This window comes from Lissotriton vulgaris, chromosome 3_1, assembly GCF_964263255.1.
Source record: "Lissotriton vulgaris chromosome 3_1, aLisVul1.2, whole genome shotgun sequence".
NCBI lineage: Eukaryota > Metazoa > Chordata > Amphibia > Caudata > Salamandridae > Lissotriton > Lissotriton vulgaris.
This window is the reverse complement of record NC_141689.1, coordinates 1,409,512,872-1,409,530,095: the sequence shown is the minus strand read 5'-3', so window position 1 is coordinate 1,409,530,095 and position 17,224 is coordinate 1,409,512,872. Positions and strand designations below refer to the sequence as shown.

The window sequence follows — 17,224 nt, the reverse complement described above, 5'->3', positions numbered from 1 at the left end:
GGTGGGATTGAGTGGTGCTGTAGGCGTTGCAGGTTGAGAGGTGCTGTAGGCGTTGCGGGTTGAGAGGTGATGTAGGCGTTGCGGGTTGAGTGGTGATGTAGGCGTTGCGGGTTGAGTGATGCTGTGCGCAGTGAGGATTGAGTGGTGCTGTAGGCGTTGCAGGTTGAGTGGTGATGTAGATGTTGCGTGTTGAGTGGTGCTGAACGCGGTGGGGATTGAGTGGTGCTGTAGTCGTTGCGGGTTGAGTGGTGCTGTAGGCGTTGCGGGTTGAGTGGTGCTGTACGCGTTGGGGATTGAGTGGTGCTGTACGCGTTGGGGATTGAGTGGTGCTGTACGCGTTGGGGATTGAGTGGTGCTGTACGCGGTGGGGATTGAGTGGTCCTGTACCCGGTGGGGATTGAGTGGTCCTGTACGCGTTGCGGGTTGAATGGTGATGTAGGCGTTGCAGGTTGAGTGGTGATGTAGACGTTGTGGGTTGATTGGTGCTGTACACGGAGGGGATTGAGTGGCGCTGTAGGCATTGTGGGTTGAGTGGTGATGTAGGCATTGCAGGTTGAGTGGTGCTGTACGCGGTGGGGATTGAGTGGTGATGTAGGCGTTGGGGGTTGAGTGGTGCTGTACGCGGTGGGGATTGAGTGGTGCTGTACGCGGTGGGGATTGAGTGGTGCTGTAGGCGTTGCGGGTTGAGTGGTGCTGTACGAGGTGGGGATTGAGTGGTGCTGTACGCGGTGGGATTGAGTGGTGCTGTAGGCGTTGCGGGTTGAGAGGTGCTGTAGGCGTTGCAGGTTGAGTGGTGATGTAGGCGTTGCGGGTTGAGTGGTGATGTAGGCGTTGCGGGTTGAGTGGTGCTGTGCGCAGTGAGGATTGAGTGGTGCTGTAGGCGTTGCAGGTTGAGTGGTGATGTAGATGTTGCGGGTTGAGTGGTGCTGAACGCGGTGGGGATTGAGTGGTGCTGTAGGCGTTGCGGGTTGAGTGGTGCTGTATGCGTTGGGGATTGAGTGGTGCTGTACGCGTTGGGGATTGAGTGGTGCTGTACGCGGTGGGGATTGAGTGGTCCTGTACGCGTTGCCGGTTGAATGGTGATGTAGGCGTTGCAGGTTGAGTGGTGATGTAGGCGTTGTGGGTTGATTGGTGCTGTACACAGAGGGGATTGAGTGGCGCTGTAGGCATTGTGGGTTGAGTGGTGATGTTGGCATTGCAGGTTGAGTGGTGCTGTACGCGGTGGGGATTGAGTGGTGCTGTAGGTGTTGCGGGTTGAGTGGTGCTGTACGCGGTTGGGATTGAGTGGTGCTGTACACGGTGGGATTGAGTGGTGCTGTAGGCGTTGCAGGTTGAGAGGTGCTGTAGGCGTTGCGAGTTGAGAGGTGATGTAGGCGATGCGGGTTGAGTGGTGATGTAGGCGTTGCGGGTTGAGTGATGCTGTGCGCAGTGAGGATTGAGTGGTGCTGTAGGCGTTGCAGGTTGAGTGGTGATGTAGATGTTGCGTGTTGAGTGGTGCTGAACGCGGTGGGGATTGAGTGGTGCTGTAGGCGTTGCGGGTTGAGTGGTGCTGTAGGCGTTGCGGGTTGAGTGGTGCTGTAGGCGTTGGGGGTTGAGTGGTGCTGTAGGCGTTGCGGGTTGAGTGGTGCTGTACTTGTTGGGGATTGAGTGGTGCTGTACTTGTTGGGGATTGAGTGGTGCTGTACGCGGTGGGGATTGAGTGGTCCTGTACCCGGTGGGGATTGAGTGGTCCTGTACGCGTTGCGGGTTGAATGGTGATGTAGGCGTTGCAGGTTGAGTGGTGATGTAGACGTTGTGGGTTGATTGGTGCTGTACACGGAGGGGATTGAGTGGCGCTGTAGGCATTGTGGGTTGAGTGGTGATGTAGGCATTGCAGGTTGAGTGGTGCTGTACGCGGTGGGGATTGAGTGGTGATGTAGGCGTTGGGGGTTGAGTGGTGCTGTACGCGGTGGGGATTGAGTGGTGCTGTACGCGGTGGGGATTGAGTGGTGATGTAGGCGTTGCGGGTTGAGTGGTGCTGTACGAGGTGGGGATTGAGTGGTGCTGTACGCGGTGGGATTGAGTGGTGCTGTAGGCGTTGCGGGTTGAGAGGTGCTGTAGGCGTTGCAGGTTGAGTGGTGATGTAGGCGTTGCGGGTTGAGTGGTGATGTAGGCGTTGCGGGTTGAGTGGTGCTGTGCGCAGTGAGGATTGAGTGGTGCTGTAGGCGTTGCAGGTTGAGTGGTGATGTAGATGTTGCGGGTTGAGTGGTGCTGAACGCGGTGGGGATTGAGTGGTGCTGTAGTCGTTGCGGGTTGAGTGGTGCGGTAGGCGTTGCGGGTTGAGTGGTGCTGTACGCGGTGGGGATTGAGTGGTGCTGTACGCGGTGGGGATTGAGTGGTGATGTAGGCGTTGCGGGTTGAGTGGTGCTGTACGAGGTGGGGATTGAGTGGTGCTGTACGCGGTGGGATTGAGTGGTGCTGTAGGCGTTGCGGGTTGAGAGGTGCTGTAGGCGTTGCAGGTTGAGTGGTGATGTAGGCGTTGCGGGTTGAGTGGTGATGTAGGCGTTGCGGGTTGAGTGGTGCTGTGCGCAGTGAGGATTGAGTGGTGCTGTAGGCGTTGCAGGTTGAGTGGTGATGTAGATGTTGCGGGTTGAGTGGTGCTGAACGCGGTGGGGATTGAGTGGTGCTGTAGTCGTTGCGGGTTGAGTGGTGCGGTAGGCGTTGCGGGTTGAGTGGTGCTGTACGCGTTGGGGATTGAGTGGTGCTGTACGCGGTGGGGATTGAGTGGTCCTGTACGCGTTGCCGGTTGAATGGTGATGTAGGCGTTGCAGGTTGAGTGGTGATGTAGGCGTTGCGGGTTGATTGGTGCTGTACACAGAGGGGATTGAGTGGCGCTGTAGGCATTGTGGGTTGAGTGGTGATGTTGGCATTGCAGGTTGAGTGGTGCTGTACGCGGTGGGGATTGAGTGGTGATGTAGGCGTTGGGGGTTGAGTGGTGCTGTAGGCGGTGCACGTTTTCAGCAGGCACACTCCTCCAGACGTCAGTGCACGCTTTCACCGGGCACAAACACCATCAGCCGTCAGTGCATGCTTTCACCGGGCACAAACACCACCACACGTCAGTGCACGCTTTCACCGGGCACAAACACCATCAGCCGTCAGTGCATGCTTTCACCGGGCACAAACACCACCACACGTCAGTGCACGCTTTCACCAGGCACACACACACACACTACCAGCGTCCGTGCACGCTTTCACCAGGCACACACACCACCAGCCGTCAGTTCGCATTTACACACCAGGCACACACACCACCAGCCGTAAGTGCACGCTTCCACCAGGCAAACACACCACAAGCCAGCAGTGCACACTTCCACCCGGCACACACACCACCAGCCGTCAGTGCACACTTCCACCAGGCAAACACACCACCAGCCGGCAGTGCACACTTCCACCAGGCAAAAACACACCACCAGCCATCAGTGCACAATTTCTACAGGCACACACACCACCAGCGCTCACATCATTTGTTAACGCATCCACAATTAACTATTGTAGCAATCGCAGTATGGCGCACTTTACTTTTAAACATATTCATCTAAAGCGCAGCATGCCACCATTGCTACAAAAATAAATACACATTTTTTTGGCCTACAATTTATAGACTTTTGTTGCAGTTAGTGTTGCAATATTTAGCAATGCCAATAGCTCAAACGTAATTATCCCGAGACCTTTTGCATTGTAAATGCTTGTTTAGTAAGGGTTTGTCTGACAATGGACTACGTGGAAGGATGAGTACACTTACTAAGATGTTAACCATTGAATACAAAGCACAGACCCCTGCAGTGTAAATACTTCACTGAGCCCCTGACTGTGTGGTAAACCAGTGCTTCATTGAGTGCTTGAATTATGCCACCTGTGCTAAATTTTAAGCAAAGTGCTAAGCCCCAACACATGTCTAAGAGAGCCATCGAAGGTTGTACCACCCACAGCCCTGCAAGCACTACCAAATGCCTGTACCAAAGCTACCTACTAACCATCATAGTCCAACAAATGTGACCGTTCTGGGTCACCCAGTGCTGCGAGAATTGCCTGGACACACTGTTATTATTAGTAAGAAAGTGACAGTAGTAGCAGCAGTAGTAATATTTTTTTAGGTATATAACATTTCTAAACCTCTGCTGATGTGCTTTGTTGAAAAATAGATAGCCAGTGTACAAGAATGGAGTCAATAATTTTATTTCAGGAACTGACATGTATTTTCTACATTGCGTTTCAGAGCTTGCATATCTGTCTGAAAAATCTAGACGCAGAGTCCTCACCTTTGGATTTTCCAAGCATCAGACTAGATGCAGAAGAATTTTGCATGAGCAGTTCCTCTGCGCACCGGTAGGTGGCATTGTTTGGCTCTGCGCAGTGGTATCGGTGTTGTCTACGCCAGAAATTAAGTCAGCGTCACCTATATAGGCGCCACCTCGGCCCGCTGACATCAGTTCTTTTATTTCCGCACCAGTTATCTCTGATCTGGAGAAAGTCCCCTCTGTCGGTTTTTGATATAATTCTTTTGACATTTTTTTGAGTTCTTTTTTTGAAGAATTCTTACTTCTGGTTGTGTCGAGGATGTCTTTGAGAAAGACAGGGTTTAAACCGTGTCTTTCCCGTCATTGTGCCATATCGGTAACAGACCCACACCTTGTGTGTCTGTATTGTCTCAAGTGCGACCATGACTTCATGTCCTGTTCGAACAGCCAGGCCATGGCCCCGAAGGCTTTGAAGGAGTGGTCCCTGAAGCTGCTAGCGGCCCGGCAGGTGATGCTGCATCGCTCGATTTCTCAGGGAGCTCGGACCCGATTGAGAGGGAGGTTGTGGGACCGCTCCAGGAGCCCAAAATCATCTTCCTCCGATTCCAGGTCATCAGGACATTTGTGAAAAAGCATAAGAAGTTGAAGCGTGCTTCGACTTCTCATCCGTTGGCTAATGTGACGGAGGAGCATAGACTTTCGAGGCACGGATCTTCCGAATTGTTGTCAGGGCCGACTCTGAGCCTCCCAGCTTTTCCAGGAGCTGGAGTGACTCTTGCTTGGGTAAAATAATTTTACGGGGCCATGTACAGCGTATTAGTTGGTGCAAACCCTCTGGCGCACCTATGGGTCCCGCTGGGTCGGAGAGGGCCCTATCTGGTTCCACATCAGTGGTTTCTGCCGTGTCTCCAATGGGCCCCTGTGGCTCCGTTCATGGATCCGGACCAGTGTCAGCCATGCCACAGCAACCTTTCCCAATGCTCCCTGTGCCAACCCCAATTATATCCTAGTTAGAAGGTCATCGAGGTATAGGCTGGTGTGAGGAACTCTCTGATGCCAGTGGTCTGGACATATCCCCAGATACTGGTATGCTTTCTCCCCCCTACTGTGTCTACGGAGGAGGGAGCGTCATATTCTATGGTGGTGAAGAGGGCAGCTGAAGTCCTGGATCTCGAGTTGCCCTCAGTGGCAGTCAAGACTAACATCTTGACGGAAGTGCTACAACCAGGAGCTTCCGTTTTCGAACCCCTGCTCCCTTTTAATAAAGGACTAACAGATGAAGTACTAGGAACCTGGTCCAAGACTAGCATAAGGGCTCCTGTAAACAAGACAATTGCTTGCTGCCACTACTCACACCTACAGACCTGAATTTCACCACCCAACACCCACCTCTGAGAGCTTGGAGGTCCAAGCCTCTATATCCCATAGCACGTTCCCTGCCTCACCCCCAGACAAGGAATCCAAGAGGCTGAATAGCTTGGAAAAGAAGACATATTCCTAAACCAGCCTTGCCTTGCAGTCCGTGAACATCACATGCTTATTGGGCCCCTACTCGCACACGCTTTGGGACACGGTTGCCCAAGTGCTGCTAGAGACCCCGGAGGAGGCCCGGGCCGTTCTCTCCCAAGAGGTCAAGAACAGCAAAGTTCACCATTAGTTGTGGTTTGGATACCATCTACTCACTGGACAGAGCAGTTTCACCGACTGTGACACTTGGACGCCACGCCTTGCTGAGAACATCTGGATTTTCAGGGGATGACCAGGCTTCACTCATGGTGACAACCATTCTCCTCAGAGACAAGGCAGACTTGGTGCTTTAAGGACTTTCACGCTACGGACAAGTCCATGGGCTTCGCAGTTGATCCACGCCCTCCCCAGTCTGCCTATTTCCCAATTCGTAGCTATGGAGGGGGCTTTCGCCTGCACCAGCCATATTCCAGCCACTACCCCATGCAAGCTTCCCAGACTGTGTGGGGATGAGGATAATATTCATACCGACCTGGTAGGTCAGGTACCCAGCTGTCTGCCACAACCACTTATCCTCCTGCAGACACAGCGTCTAAGCTCTAGTAATCTTGACCTACAAGATCAAGGGTATCCAGTTGGTGGCAGAATCATCCATCATCTCCACCACTGACAGTTCATAACATCGGACAGGAGGGTTTTACAGATTATTCGGAGGGACAGCTCCCTTCCCTTCCAATCTCCCCACTCCTTTGCCTCCATCTGATGACTGACTGACTTAGGATCATTAGTCCTTGCTCCGAGTAGAAGTCACAGCTCTCTTGGCCAAGGGCGACATATAGAGGGTTCTGGTGTCAGAAGTAGGCAGTGGTTGCTACTCTGCTACTTTCTGATTCCCAAAAAAGAGCAAAGGGCTTTGCCCTATCTGTTCTGAGAACTCTCAACGTCTTCCTCAAAAAGGAGAAGTTCAAGCTGCTCACATTTGCTCAGGTTTTGTCTGCCCTGGACCCAGGATACTGGATGGTAGCTTTGTTCTTGCAGGACACCTATTTCCATACCCTGTCCGGCCTACCCATCGGCGTTACTGGCAGTTTACGATAGGCCATGAGCACTTTCAATTCATCATGCTCCCTTTTGGCCTTAACAGCACCTCTCAGGTGTACACCAAAGTGATCATGGAGGTCGCAACTTATCTGTGCAGATCAGGGGTGCCAGCCTTCCCTTATCTCGACAGCTGGCTGCTGAGGGTGGGCTCCCCCATGCTGTCGTCTCCCACCTGCAGATTATGGCGGACCTGGTGCATTCGCTGGGGTTCCCTATCAATGTGCTGAAATCACACTTGACTCCTCCCTTTAATCTAAGCTGTTCTGGATACAGTTCAGTTTCGGGTTTATCCTCCCGAGCAACGAGGCTGAGATAGTCAAAGTCAAACTATGATACTGATGTTTCATCCTCGATCTTGGATTTCGGTGAGAATGACCCTGAGGCTGCTGTGCCTCATGGCCTCTTGCGTCCTGCTTGTGACACATGCCAGATGGCATATGCAGGCTTTGCAATGGGACCTGAAGTTACAGTGGGCGCAGCACCAGGGGCATCTCTCTGACATGGTCCAGATCTTGGAAGGAATTGCAAAAGACCTACAGTTGTGGCTAATGAACTGCGATTGGGTCTAAGGCAGAACTCTCTCCCCTCCCCAACCAGATCTCACAGTGGTGACTGATGTGCCACTCCTGGGATGGGACGGCCATCTGGGAGATCAGAGGACTCTGGTCTCCGGAGCAATCTGGACTCCACATAAACATGCTGGAGCTCCAAAGGATCCGACTGGCAATGAAAGCCTTTCTACCTTCCATCAAGGTAAGGCTGGTGCAGGTGTGCACAGACCACACCACTGCCATGTGGTACTGCAACAAACAGGGCAGGGTGGGGCCATGAGCCCTTTATCAAGAGTCCCTGTGTCTCTGGAAATGGCTGGAACAACAGTGTATATCCTTGATTGTTCAACACCTGGTAGGTTCCCTAAACACCAGGGTGGCCGAACTCAGCCATTGATGCCTAACGGATCACGAATGGCATCTCCAACCAGCTGGGATGCAAGGTCTCCTTTAACAGTGTAGAGAGCCTTGGTTAGATCTGTTTGCCTCCACTGAAAGGGCATAATGTCAGCAGCTTGCTTGGTGGAGTTTCTAAGGCAGCTCTCCTTTGGAGCGGCCTCGCATCTCGAGTGGAGCTCAGGCCTCTTGTCCACCTTTCCACCAATACCACTTCTGTCCAGAGTGCTCAAGAAGATCAGGAATGACCTGGCCCAAATCATCCCTGTGGCTGTGGACGGGGTACGGATTGTCTGGTATCCTGAGCTTCTCAGCATGAGCATCAATCCTCCGATTAAGCTGCCCCTTCAGGAGGATCTTCTGTCACAGCAGAAGGGGAGGGTCCTCCTCCTGAAACTGTCAACTTTGTGCCTTCTAGCATGGAGATTGAGCAGAGACAGTGGAAAGCTTTCGACCTTCCTCCCGAAGTCTTCAATGTTATCTTGGCAGCCAGGCGCCACTCCTCCAAGACAATATACAAAAACAAAAAGAGGTTCGAACCCTGGAAAGGAAATGGCGTCGTACATATGAAAAAGAAGAACTCATCATCTATAAAACTTCTAGGAGACAGTACCATACAATGATCAAAACTGCTAAAAAAGACTACTTTTTGGAAGCTATAAACTCCTCTAACAACAAACAGAAAGAAATCTTTAAAATAGTTGATGACTTTATGAATCCCAAGATTCTTAGACAAGAGATCCCCCCCTTCGCCTTCATTATGTAACTCAATAGCCACTTACTTTGAACAGAAAATATCCGATCTTACCAAAGATTTTCCAGACCCACCAGTGTCCCTCCTCGCAGAAATCATAAGACCAAACAATGATAACATTCAGTTAAATGAATTCACTCCTGTTAGTCTGGAAGCAACCCGTCAGGCCATTCTCTCCAGCAAATCCGGTTCCCCATTCGATCCCTGCCCTCCCCTGCTGCTACATGCTCTTGTGGATACCTTAAACCCGAGCATAAATGCCATCATTAATTCATCACTGGCCACTGCCGCCATTCCATCCGAATGGAAATTAGCCGCTGTCAAACCTCTGCAAAAAAAAACCCTAGCAGACCCCACTACGCTTTCAGACCTCCGCCCCATTTCGCTGCTCCCAATTCTTTTCAAACTCACGGAAGCAGCAGTAAACAAACAATTGACTAGGTATCTGGAAGAAAACGACATCCTACATCCCAACCAAGCGGGCTTCAGAGCCAAACACTCCACGGAGTCAGCACTATTACATACGGTGGAGACCCTGAAGACCGCTATGGACCAAGGCAAAAAGGCTGTTCTGGTTCTGCTCGATCTATCGGCGGCCTTTGATACGGTCTCACACCCTGTATTAATTGGCCGCCTAGCAGATTCAGGAATAGCAGGAGTTGCTCTTGAATGGCTGAAACATTTTTTCAGTCATAGGAAGCAAGTCACGATACTAGGGAACTACTGCTCAGAGGAGAAAGCATTAAAAACAGGGGTACCACAGGGCTCCAGTTTGAGCCCAGTACTGTTTAATCTTTATATGACCCCCTTGATAGAGCTTATTACATCTTTCCACATCAGCACTATATCCTATGCTGATGATACTCAGCTCATCCTCGTATTGGACAGTAACACAACAAGGGCAGAGGAAAATCTGATAGATTGTCTTACCGCTACATTTGACTGGATGAGAAAACACCATCGCAAATGCAACTCGGGCAAGACTGAAATCCTTCCATTTGGACAACAAAACCTTTTCTCCCCCAAATTATGGTGGCCTCAAGATGCAGAAGTCCCCCCAAACACCATTACTACGGCCCGCAACCTTGAGATCAGGTTTGATGAGGCTTTGTCATTCAGACAACAAGCAGGTACTGTGGCAGGGTCCTGCTTTAGTATAATCAAAGGCCTCAGAAGGTTCTTTGACCTTCTCCCTCTGACAGCCAGAAAGACGGTAGCGGTGGCTCTTTTTACCTCTCGTCTGGACTACTGCAACACTCTATATGCAGGCTCCAGTAAAGCAGTACTGCATAGACTGCAGATGGTCCAGAACGCCACCGCCCGCCTTGTGCTGAGATGGCCCAGGAAGTCGTCTGCATCAGCAGCACTTAAGATCTTGCACTGGCTGCCCATCCACAAGAGGGTTTTGTTTAAAATCCTAGTAATCACCTTCAGGGCCTACCACCAGCCCTCTCGCTCACTCAGATCCTCCAACCTGAACTACTGGTGACTCCCAAGTTTAGACTAGCTACGAAAGGAGGAAAATCCCTGGGAGTGCTAGGTGCCAGAGCCTGGAATAAACTCCCACTCCAATTGCGTCAAATCCCGTCGGAGAACCTCTTTCGGAAGGCTTTAAAAACATGGATTTTCAAACTCGCAGACACAGCCTGTTTAGCCCTAGTCTAATCCCTACCCCCAGAGACACTAGACACTATCCTACTGAGACCTCACTAGCTCCCTGGGCTAACACCTCTTAGACACAAGTGGTCAGCGCCAAGATGCTCCATGGAGTGTAAGTCGCGCTTTATAAAAATTATATTACATTACATTACATACGCCTGCCCCTGGAACAAATTTGAATTATATTGTACAGGAAAGTCTATTGACCCTCTTTCTGTTCCCTTTCTCATGTCCTCCTTTTTATCTCACTCTTGTCCAGCAGGGCACTGGGCACTCTAAAGGGTTACCTTTCTGTTCTGTCTGCCTTTTTTCGGCTGCCTGACCAACCCTCTTTATTTAAGTCTCCTATTGTAAATAGGTTTCTTTAAGGTCTTGTAATATGTTTACCCATTCTTTCATTATGCCTAATTGGGACCTCACTTTAGTTCTTACTTTCTTAATGTGTGCTCCTTTCAAGACTCTTCTTAATTATCCCCTCTCACTGCTCACCATCAAAACAGCCTTTCTTGTGGCAATAACATGTGCTTGGAGGGTGAGTGAACTGCAGGCTTTATCATCCAAGGCTCCTTTCATGTCTGTTTCCACAGACAAACTGATGCTTCGCACTAGGGGCTCTTTCTTGCCGAAAGTGGTAATAGCATTCCATGTGGACCAATCTATCACCTTGCCCACTTCTACACTCCTCCACATCCTTCAAAAGAAGACAAGCGACTCCACTGTCAAGACCTAAAAATAGTGTTGTTGTTCTACCATGACCAAACATAAGAGTTCTGGGTGGACGACCAACTCTTCATGGGGTATGTTGAAGCAAAGAAGGGTAGGGCAGTGCATAAACTAACCATTTTGTGCTGGGTCAGCCTCTGTATTAAAATCTGCTATACACTGGCCCAGAAGCCGCCGCCTGAGGGCTTAATGGCTCAGTCCACCAGAGCTAAAGCTGCTACCACTGCATTAGCATGTGGATTCCCAGTCCTGGACATCTGCCAGGTAGCAAAGTGGGTGTCCCTGCACATGTTTACCAAACATTACTACCTTGGCAGGTCCGCAGGGATGGGCTTTTTGCTCTTCGGTCCTGCAGGACTTTCTAGTTTAAAGTTTGTCCGCAACCCACCACGGGGTACAGTATTGCTTGGGTATCTATTCAAAGGTAAGGAATCTGCAATTAGATGTCTCTACCAGATGAACAAGTTACTTACCTTCGGTATCGCGTTATTTGGTAGAGACCATATCTATCCACAGGTTCCTTACGGACCCCCCCCCCCCCCACCCCCTCCCCCCAATCATCCCTGCTCTGCGGACTGATTTCTAGGGTTAGGCTTTATCCTTTTCAGGGCCCTAGTTTGGACATACCAGTGTCGGTGCACTTCATGGCTCCATGTACCGAGGTGGCGGCTGTATAGGTGACGCGGATGATGCTGATCAATGCCACTTAGCGGCGCTCAGGGATACTGCTCACGCAAAAATCTTATCAGGTCGTGTCTGACGCCTTGGAAATTCTAAGGTAAGGAATCTGCGGCTAGATATTGTTTCTACCAGATAATGCGTTAGCGAAGGTAAGTAACTTGTTGGACTAAATTCTGTACATTACACCAACATCCGATCAAACTTGTTTTTCCTTCAACAAAATCCATAAATAATTTTTTGCAAGCACTGGTTCGAAACACAAGCTCCTTGTTGACCACTGTTACTGCAGTCTGAATTAGCTTCCTACTTTAGAATATTTCACTATGTTGTATATAAAATGAGCTTGACGTTCGAGTAGAAAAAGTTGCTTACTTCTGTACTCTTGAGTACCCTAAGCTCCTTGTGAGCTAGTGGCTAAGCAGCCAGCTATGGGCCCTGGAGACCTGGATTGCACTGATTCCTGTGATTCTAAGAAATCCCTTAAAATCTTATTGCCGAAAATGTCAATATGTCATTGTGTAATTTAAACTTGTACAATATCACTTGATGTGCAAGAGCCTGTATAGTCACCCACCACCCCTCATAATGTACAACTCTTATTGCTTCTCAGCTAAGTTTGTACTATGGAATCATATGTTCACATACATACATACATACATTCCTAAAGACCCGATTCTGAATCCCAACTATTAGACTGCTTTACTGTCTGGCCAGTGGACTGAATGGTAAGACATGGATGAAAGCGGTTATATTTCTTAATCTGTTGATATCTCCTAAAGGGCAGTTGCTTTGTGTCTGACATGTTTTTTGCAATCACTTGTCATCAGGTGGTGGATTTTAGTGATTGGATCCTTAAAGGTGGGTTTATGAATGTGTGAAAGTCTTTATGAAACACTTTATCTTGTTTATCCTAATCCTCTTGGTTAAGTGATAATGTTACCATCACTATAGTGTGCATGTGCCAGATCAATGTGGTATGTTACAGCAGTCCTATAGTCTGTAAAACATATCCGTAAAACTTTGTATTTACAGCGCCAGCACAATGTCACAAAGTATGTAACTGATGAGTGGTGCCAGACAGAGCATGAGCTGCTGCGCGAGAGAAGCCTCTGGGGTCCCCCCATTGGTTCCCACCTGGACAAATGGATGTTGGAAATGACAGAAGGGCCCTGCAGAATGAGGAAGAAAACTGTGCGGAATGACATGTTCTATGTTCACTATCCTTACTACCCCGACTGTGAACCTGGAGACACGGTAAGTTCTTAAGTCTCTGAGAAAGCTTTTGAAACGTTTAAGCATTTTGAATTAGGAACGCTCTGATGCAGTTAGTACTAGAAAAGTGATTGACTGAGTGAACGTCTAGATACATCTAGAGTGTCTGCAAGAATAAAACACTGACTGGGTTCAAACTGCACAAAAGACTCTCTTAATAAACTATTCTTTAGCCTTTGTTAGATTTTGTACATATTACTTGTGTGGGTTAGTATTTCATTCTCGTTTTATTGTTTCTTAGTACTGCATATATCACTTACATGAATTTCACTATTCGGGCTTTCACTCTGGTAGCATAGAAAATTGAACTAGATGCCTCGGCTGAATAGGGAACTTGACACCTTTTATATCTGTGATCGGGCAATTTCCCCATTCCGATCTGTGTTTCTTTATGTCTTGCCACACTGCCCTGATAACAGTTCACACACCGTTACAAAATTCTTGCACCCCATTCCTTTTTGTTTGTTCTCTTACGGTTTTCTTTGCACAAAGTTGTGACTTGTTGGCCTACCCTTCAGCCAACTGTCCTCGCATGTGCAGAGACATGGATGCTCTTAAAAGCAGACCAGTTATGCACCTGTGCCGACGCTGCTGGTTCATTTCTGGTCTTCATGTCTATCTTGATGGCAAGTTTGATCGTCTTCCTATGGCATTTTTTTATCACATACGGGATGGGAAGTCTCTCCTGCTCGTGCTACAGATTTGTGCTTCACCTCTGCCCAAGACCCTGCACCATAAACTTTTATCTATGCACTAACTGAGGAACCATAACGTAAGTCTGCCAGCTCAACAATGCGTCAGTCCTCTGTCTCTGAATGCAGTGCTCATAAACGCTACTTATTTTTCAAACACACCACTACTGGTTGAACTTAATTATATTGTAGACCACACCAATCATTGTTTGCAGTCATAATTTAAATCACTTCTGCGCCCTATTTTTCATGGTCAGGACTGTAAGTTGGTTTCTCTGCAGTGCAGCTTCCTTAATGGCATTCACATTACGCTCCAAAACATATTTCTCTGCTGAAAGTTAGTAAGGTTGGATTTTCCATGGCTCTCTACTTGTGAAAATACAAAAATACAAAACTAGTAAATAACAGCTTTACAGTTCTATATTACAGATGATAGACGTAATAAGAAAGCAACTGGAATGAGATATTTGGATGCATTCCTTTTTGTCTTTGGAGTCGATCTTCCTCATAGATCTTGTGGTGTGTGGCACCATCTGTCAGAGTATCTGTTCCCCAACAATTATCCACTCTCAGTATGTGTCCTCTCAAGTTTCCTCCTTTCTACCTTAACATTGTCCCTAATCACCTTGAATGTATATATATGTCTGTAATGGCACCAAGGAGTAGAGCAGCCCTACACTTCTTATTAGAATCATCATTACCAGTACTGCTCCATAAATGTCAGCTTAACCTCTGTACTATTTTAATCCGACAATACTGTCCTGGCAGCAGAGACCTATATGAAATATTTGAATAGCTGTCTCCTTTCCTGAACCTTCTTCATCGTTGACCTATAAGGAAGGGCCTAACAATTTGCATTTGTGAAATTCATTAACAATTCTTCCCCACTCAATTGCATATTGTCTCTTAAATATATTACTTTGTGGTTTGTAAGAAAAGCTTCCTCTTCCTTAAAACCATGTACGGACTTCATAAGCTATAATGTTTGTAGCAGGGAATGAATATCAGAAATATGGGAGCATAGAACAAGGCATACTTTGACATACATTTTTATCTTGGATGCAGTTGTTGAAAGCAGCTCCAAGAGATGTGTAGTCCATTACTCAGGGGAAACAATTTTGATGTGATTAAGGGGATATATAATGCTATTTAATATATAATGCTATTTCTTCATCAGTGCAAGAATAGTTTTATTGAGGTGTGTTCGACCTTAAATTGTGAGAGTACAAAAGCTTGCTGGAATTGCCAAATTTCCAGCACATAAAAAGTGTATTAATGTTCATCTCACTCTCTCTTTTTTTTGTTTTAAGTCAGTCTACCAGACAGCTTAACTGTCTGGTGTGCTAAAGACATCTTGGGGACATTCTGAAAGCTTATCAGGGAATGCATTCCGCCCATTGCTTACCATTGGCTATGTGGTTTATATCCCACATTTTCTAGCTTTCGATCTTCTGGCTTCCTTTGTTTTAGGCTGACCAGTGTGAGTTCGTCCCTGTCAAAGAGAAAAGCCTTCTCACTCAAACTCCTCTTTAGTAGTAGTGGTTAGTTTATTCATTAAAGTTTTGACCATAATACATTTTACACATAGAACAATGTATACATAATATTCCTGATCATATCATCTCATTAAAAATATAGTATACAAATTAATTATAATACAATAAACTTCTACCAGATCCAATTTAGTGACATCATAGCACAGTTAATACTATTATTAGATGGTTATGTATCTACAATCACCCTTCCTTTTAGAAAAGTACTATACCGTGTCCTTAAATAAAACAGTACAACTTTCATAACTCTAACACTTTAAACTATTATTTATAAAGGCCTAACAACATCATCTTTAAAATGCATGTAGAATATTCCTTTGATCAACATAGGAAATTAAATCAACATTTCATCTTTTACTGGGCACAGGATCACAAGATTGCTATAAAAACATAATGAAATTCTTTAAAATAATAAAACATGTATCCAATACCAATTTCCCCACTAGTTTGCATTTGTCCAACATAAAGTGCTTGTGCTAGATGCTATCCTGTTTAACAAGCATGTGATAAGTTTCTTAAGCTTCCAAACGAGTGTTTTAACAGCATTCATAATTCATTAAGTACATTCAAAATTAACTCTGGTAACAAAGCTCCATCAGGTTCCTATAGCAGTAAATCATGCATCACTTCACCCAGGCTTTTTTATCCTAAGTAAGGTGCTAGTACTTGTCGCTGTCCATTACAAAGTGCATATAGTTTATTTCCTCATTCATCATAAGTATATTAATCAGCATTTTTGTACTTTATCAGAGACATAGTTATAGTTTATTTCAAATGCTCTGCCAAGTTCTAAGACTATAAATAACTTCCAATAAGTATCACGAAAATGTGATTGTCTGAAAAAAGTGCATATTAGTCTAACCTTGGCCAAAGAAGCAACTAAGTAGCATTTATTATGACATCTGCTGCTCTAATCATGAAATAGGTACCTGGATACCAAGTACGCAACCCACTCAGTATTTTCAGAGGTTAATATACGCATGACATCTGTAAGTCTTGTTGCTGGGACACACTTAACGTAAATAAAACTCCTTGATGAAGTGAGATGTTCTGATGAGGACATCCATCTTTCCTGGATGTAATCCTAATATCTGTTCTTCGGTAGGGCTAACATTCCCTGGGCCGGACTCGGGGTTATCCCATGTCCATTTTAGGCCTAATTCATACAACCTGAACTTTGTCTTTGAGCCAGGATGTTACTAGTTGTTTATACAGCTCTTTTACTTCTGCAACTGCCTCTTTCACTGGCATCTGGAATTTACCCGTCCACAGCTTCACTCAGTATATCATGGGTTTAAGAGCTACAATGAGTGTAACATGCCTCAGCCCCAAATCAAGTCACATTGGGGTAAGCGGGGCGCTTGTTGGCAATGCCAGTATTGTTCTAATGAACCTATTCTCTATTTTTTTAAGCCCTTGGTTTCTTCACATTCCCATAATGTTGCCCCATAAAGGACTGCACCGAGTCCTTTAGCATGATAAATTTTAAGAACCAGTGATATTGTTCGGAAATTAGATGTATTCGATTTATTCCTAATTGCAGCCTCAACATGCTTTAGGGACATTTGACTTTTCAATATTTGGGGGACCCACATTAGATTACTAGACAGTCTTGCATCAAAATATTCAAATTCTTTGACCTGTTCCAGATTACTCAAGCCAAGCCTCAACTTTCCTTTAAAAGGCTTATGTGGCCGTAAAGTGATCCATCTGGTTTTGGTGGCATTGATTTTAAGGCCAAAATCTGATGCATGCATCTGAGAATGGATTTAAAATATTCTGGACCACCACATTTGTTTTGGAAATTAGCAATGTGTCAGCTGCGAAGAGGAGAGCAGGAATGTGTTAGTTAGCTAACCTTGAGCAATCATCTATAGTCATATAAGGTATCTATTAATCCATTTATGTAGAGGGTGAAGAAAGTTGGGGCTATGACACACCCCTGTCTCAATCCTCTTGTAATATCTATGCAGCCTATTAGTTTACTCTCCTTTCCCAATCTTACTTGTGTATAGTTCCCACTATGCAGTCGGATTAGTAAAGATAGTAATTCCAATTGCATTCCCACCTCAGTCAAAGAAGGTCATAGCTTTCC

At 46.8% G+C, this 17,224-nt stretch overlaps 1 protein-coding gene across 4 annotated transcripts in view; it reads left to right on the top strand.

Annotated features, from left to right (window-relative positions):
* WDFY3 (WD repeat and FYVE domain containing 3) overlaps positions 1–17,224 on the top strand; it is a 2,050,643-nt gene that overhangs the window by 1,382,845 nt on the left and 650,574 nt on the right. For all 4 annotated transcript variants that reach the window (XM_086961876.1, XM_086961875.1, XM_086961873.1 and 1 more), the window contains one exon: positions 12,645–12,866. In XM_086961876.1, coding sequence (XP_086818002.1) covers positions 12,645–12,866 — 222 coding nt within the window. The remainder of the gene's footprint in view (positions 1–12,644; positions 12,867–17,224) is intronic.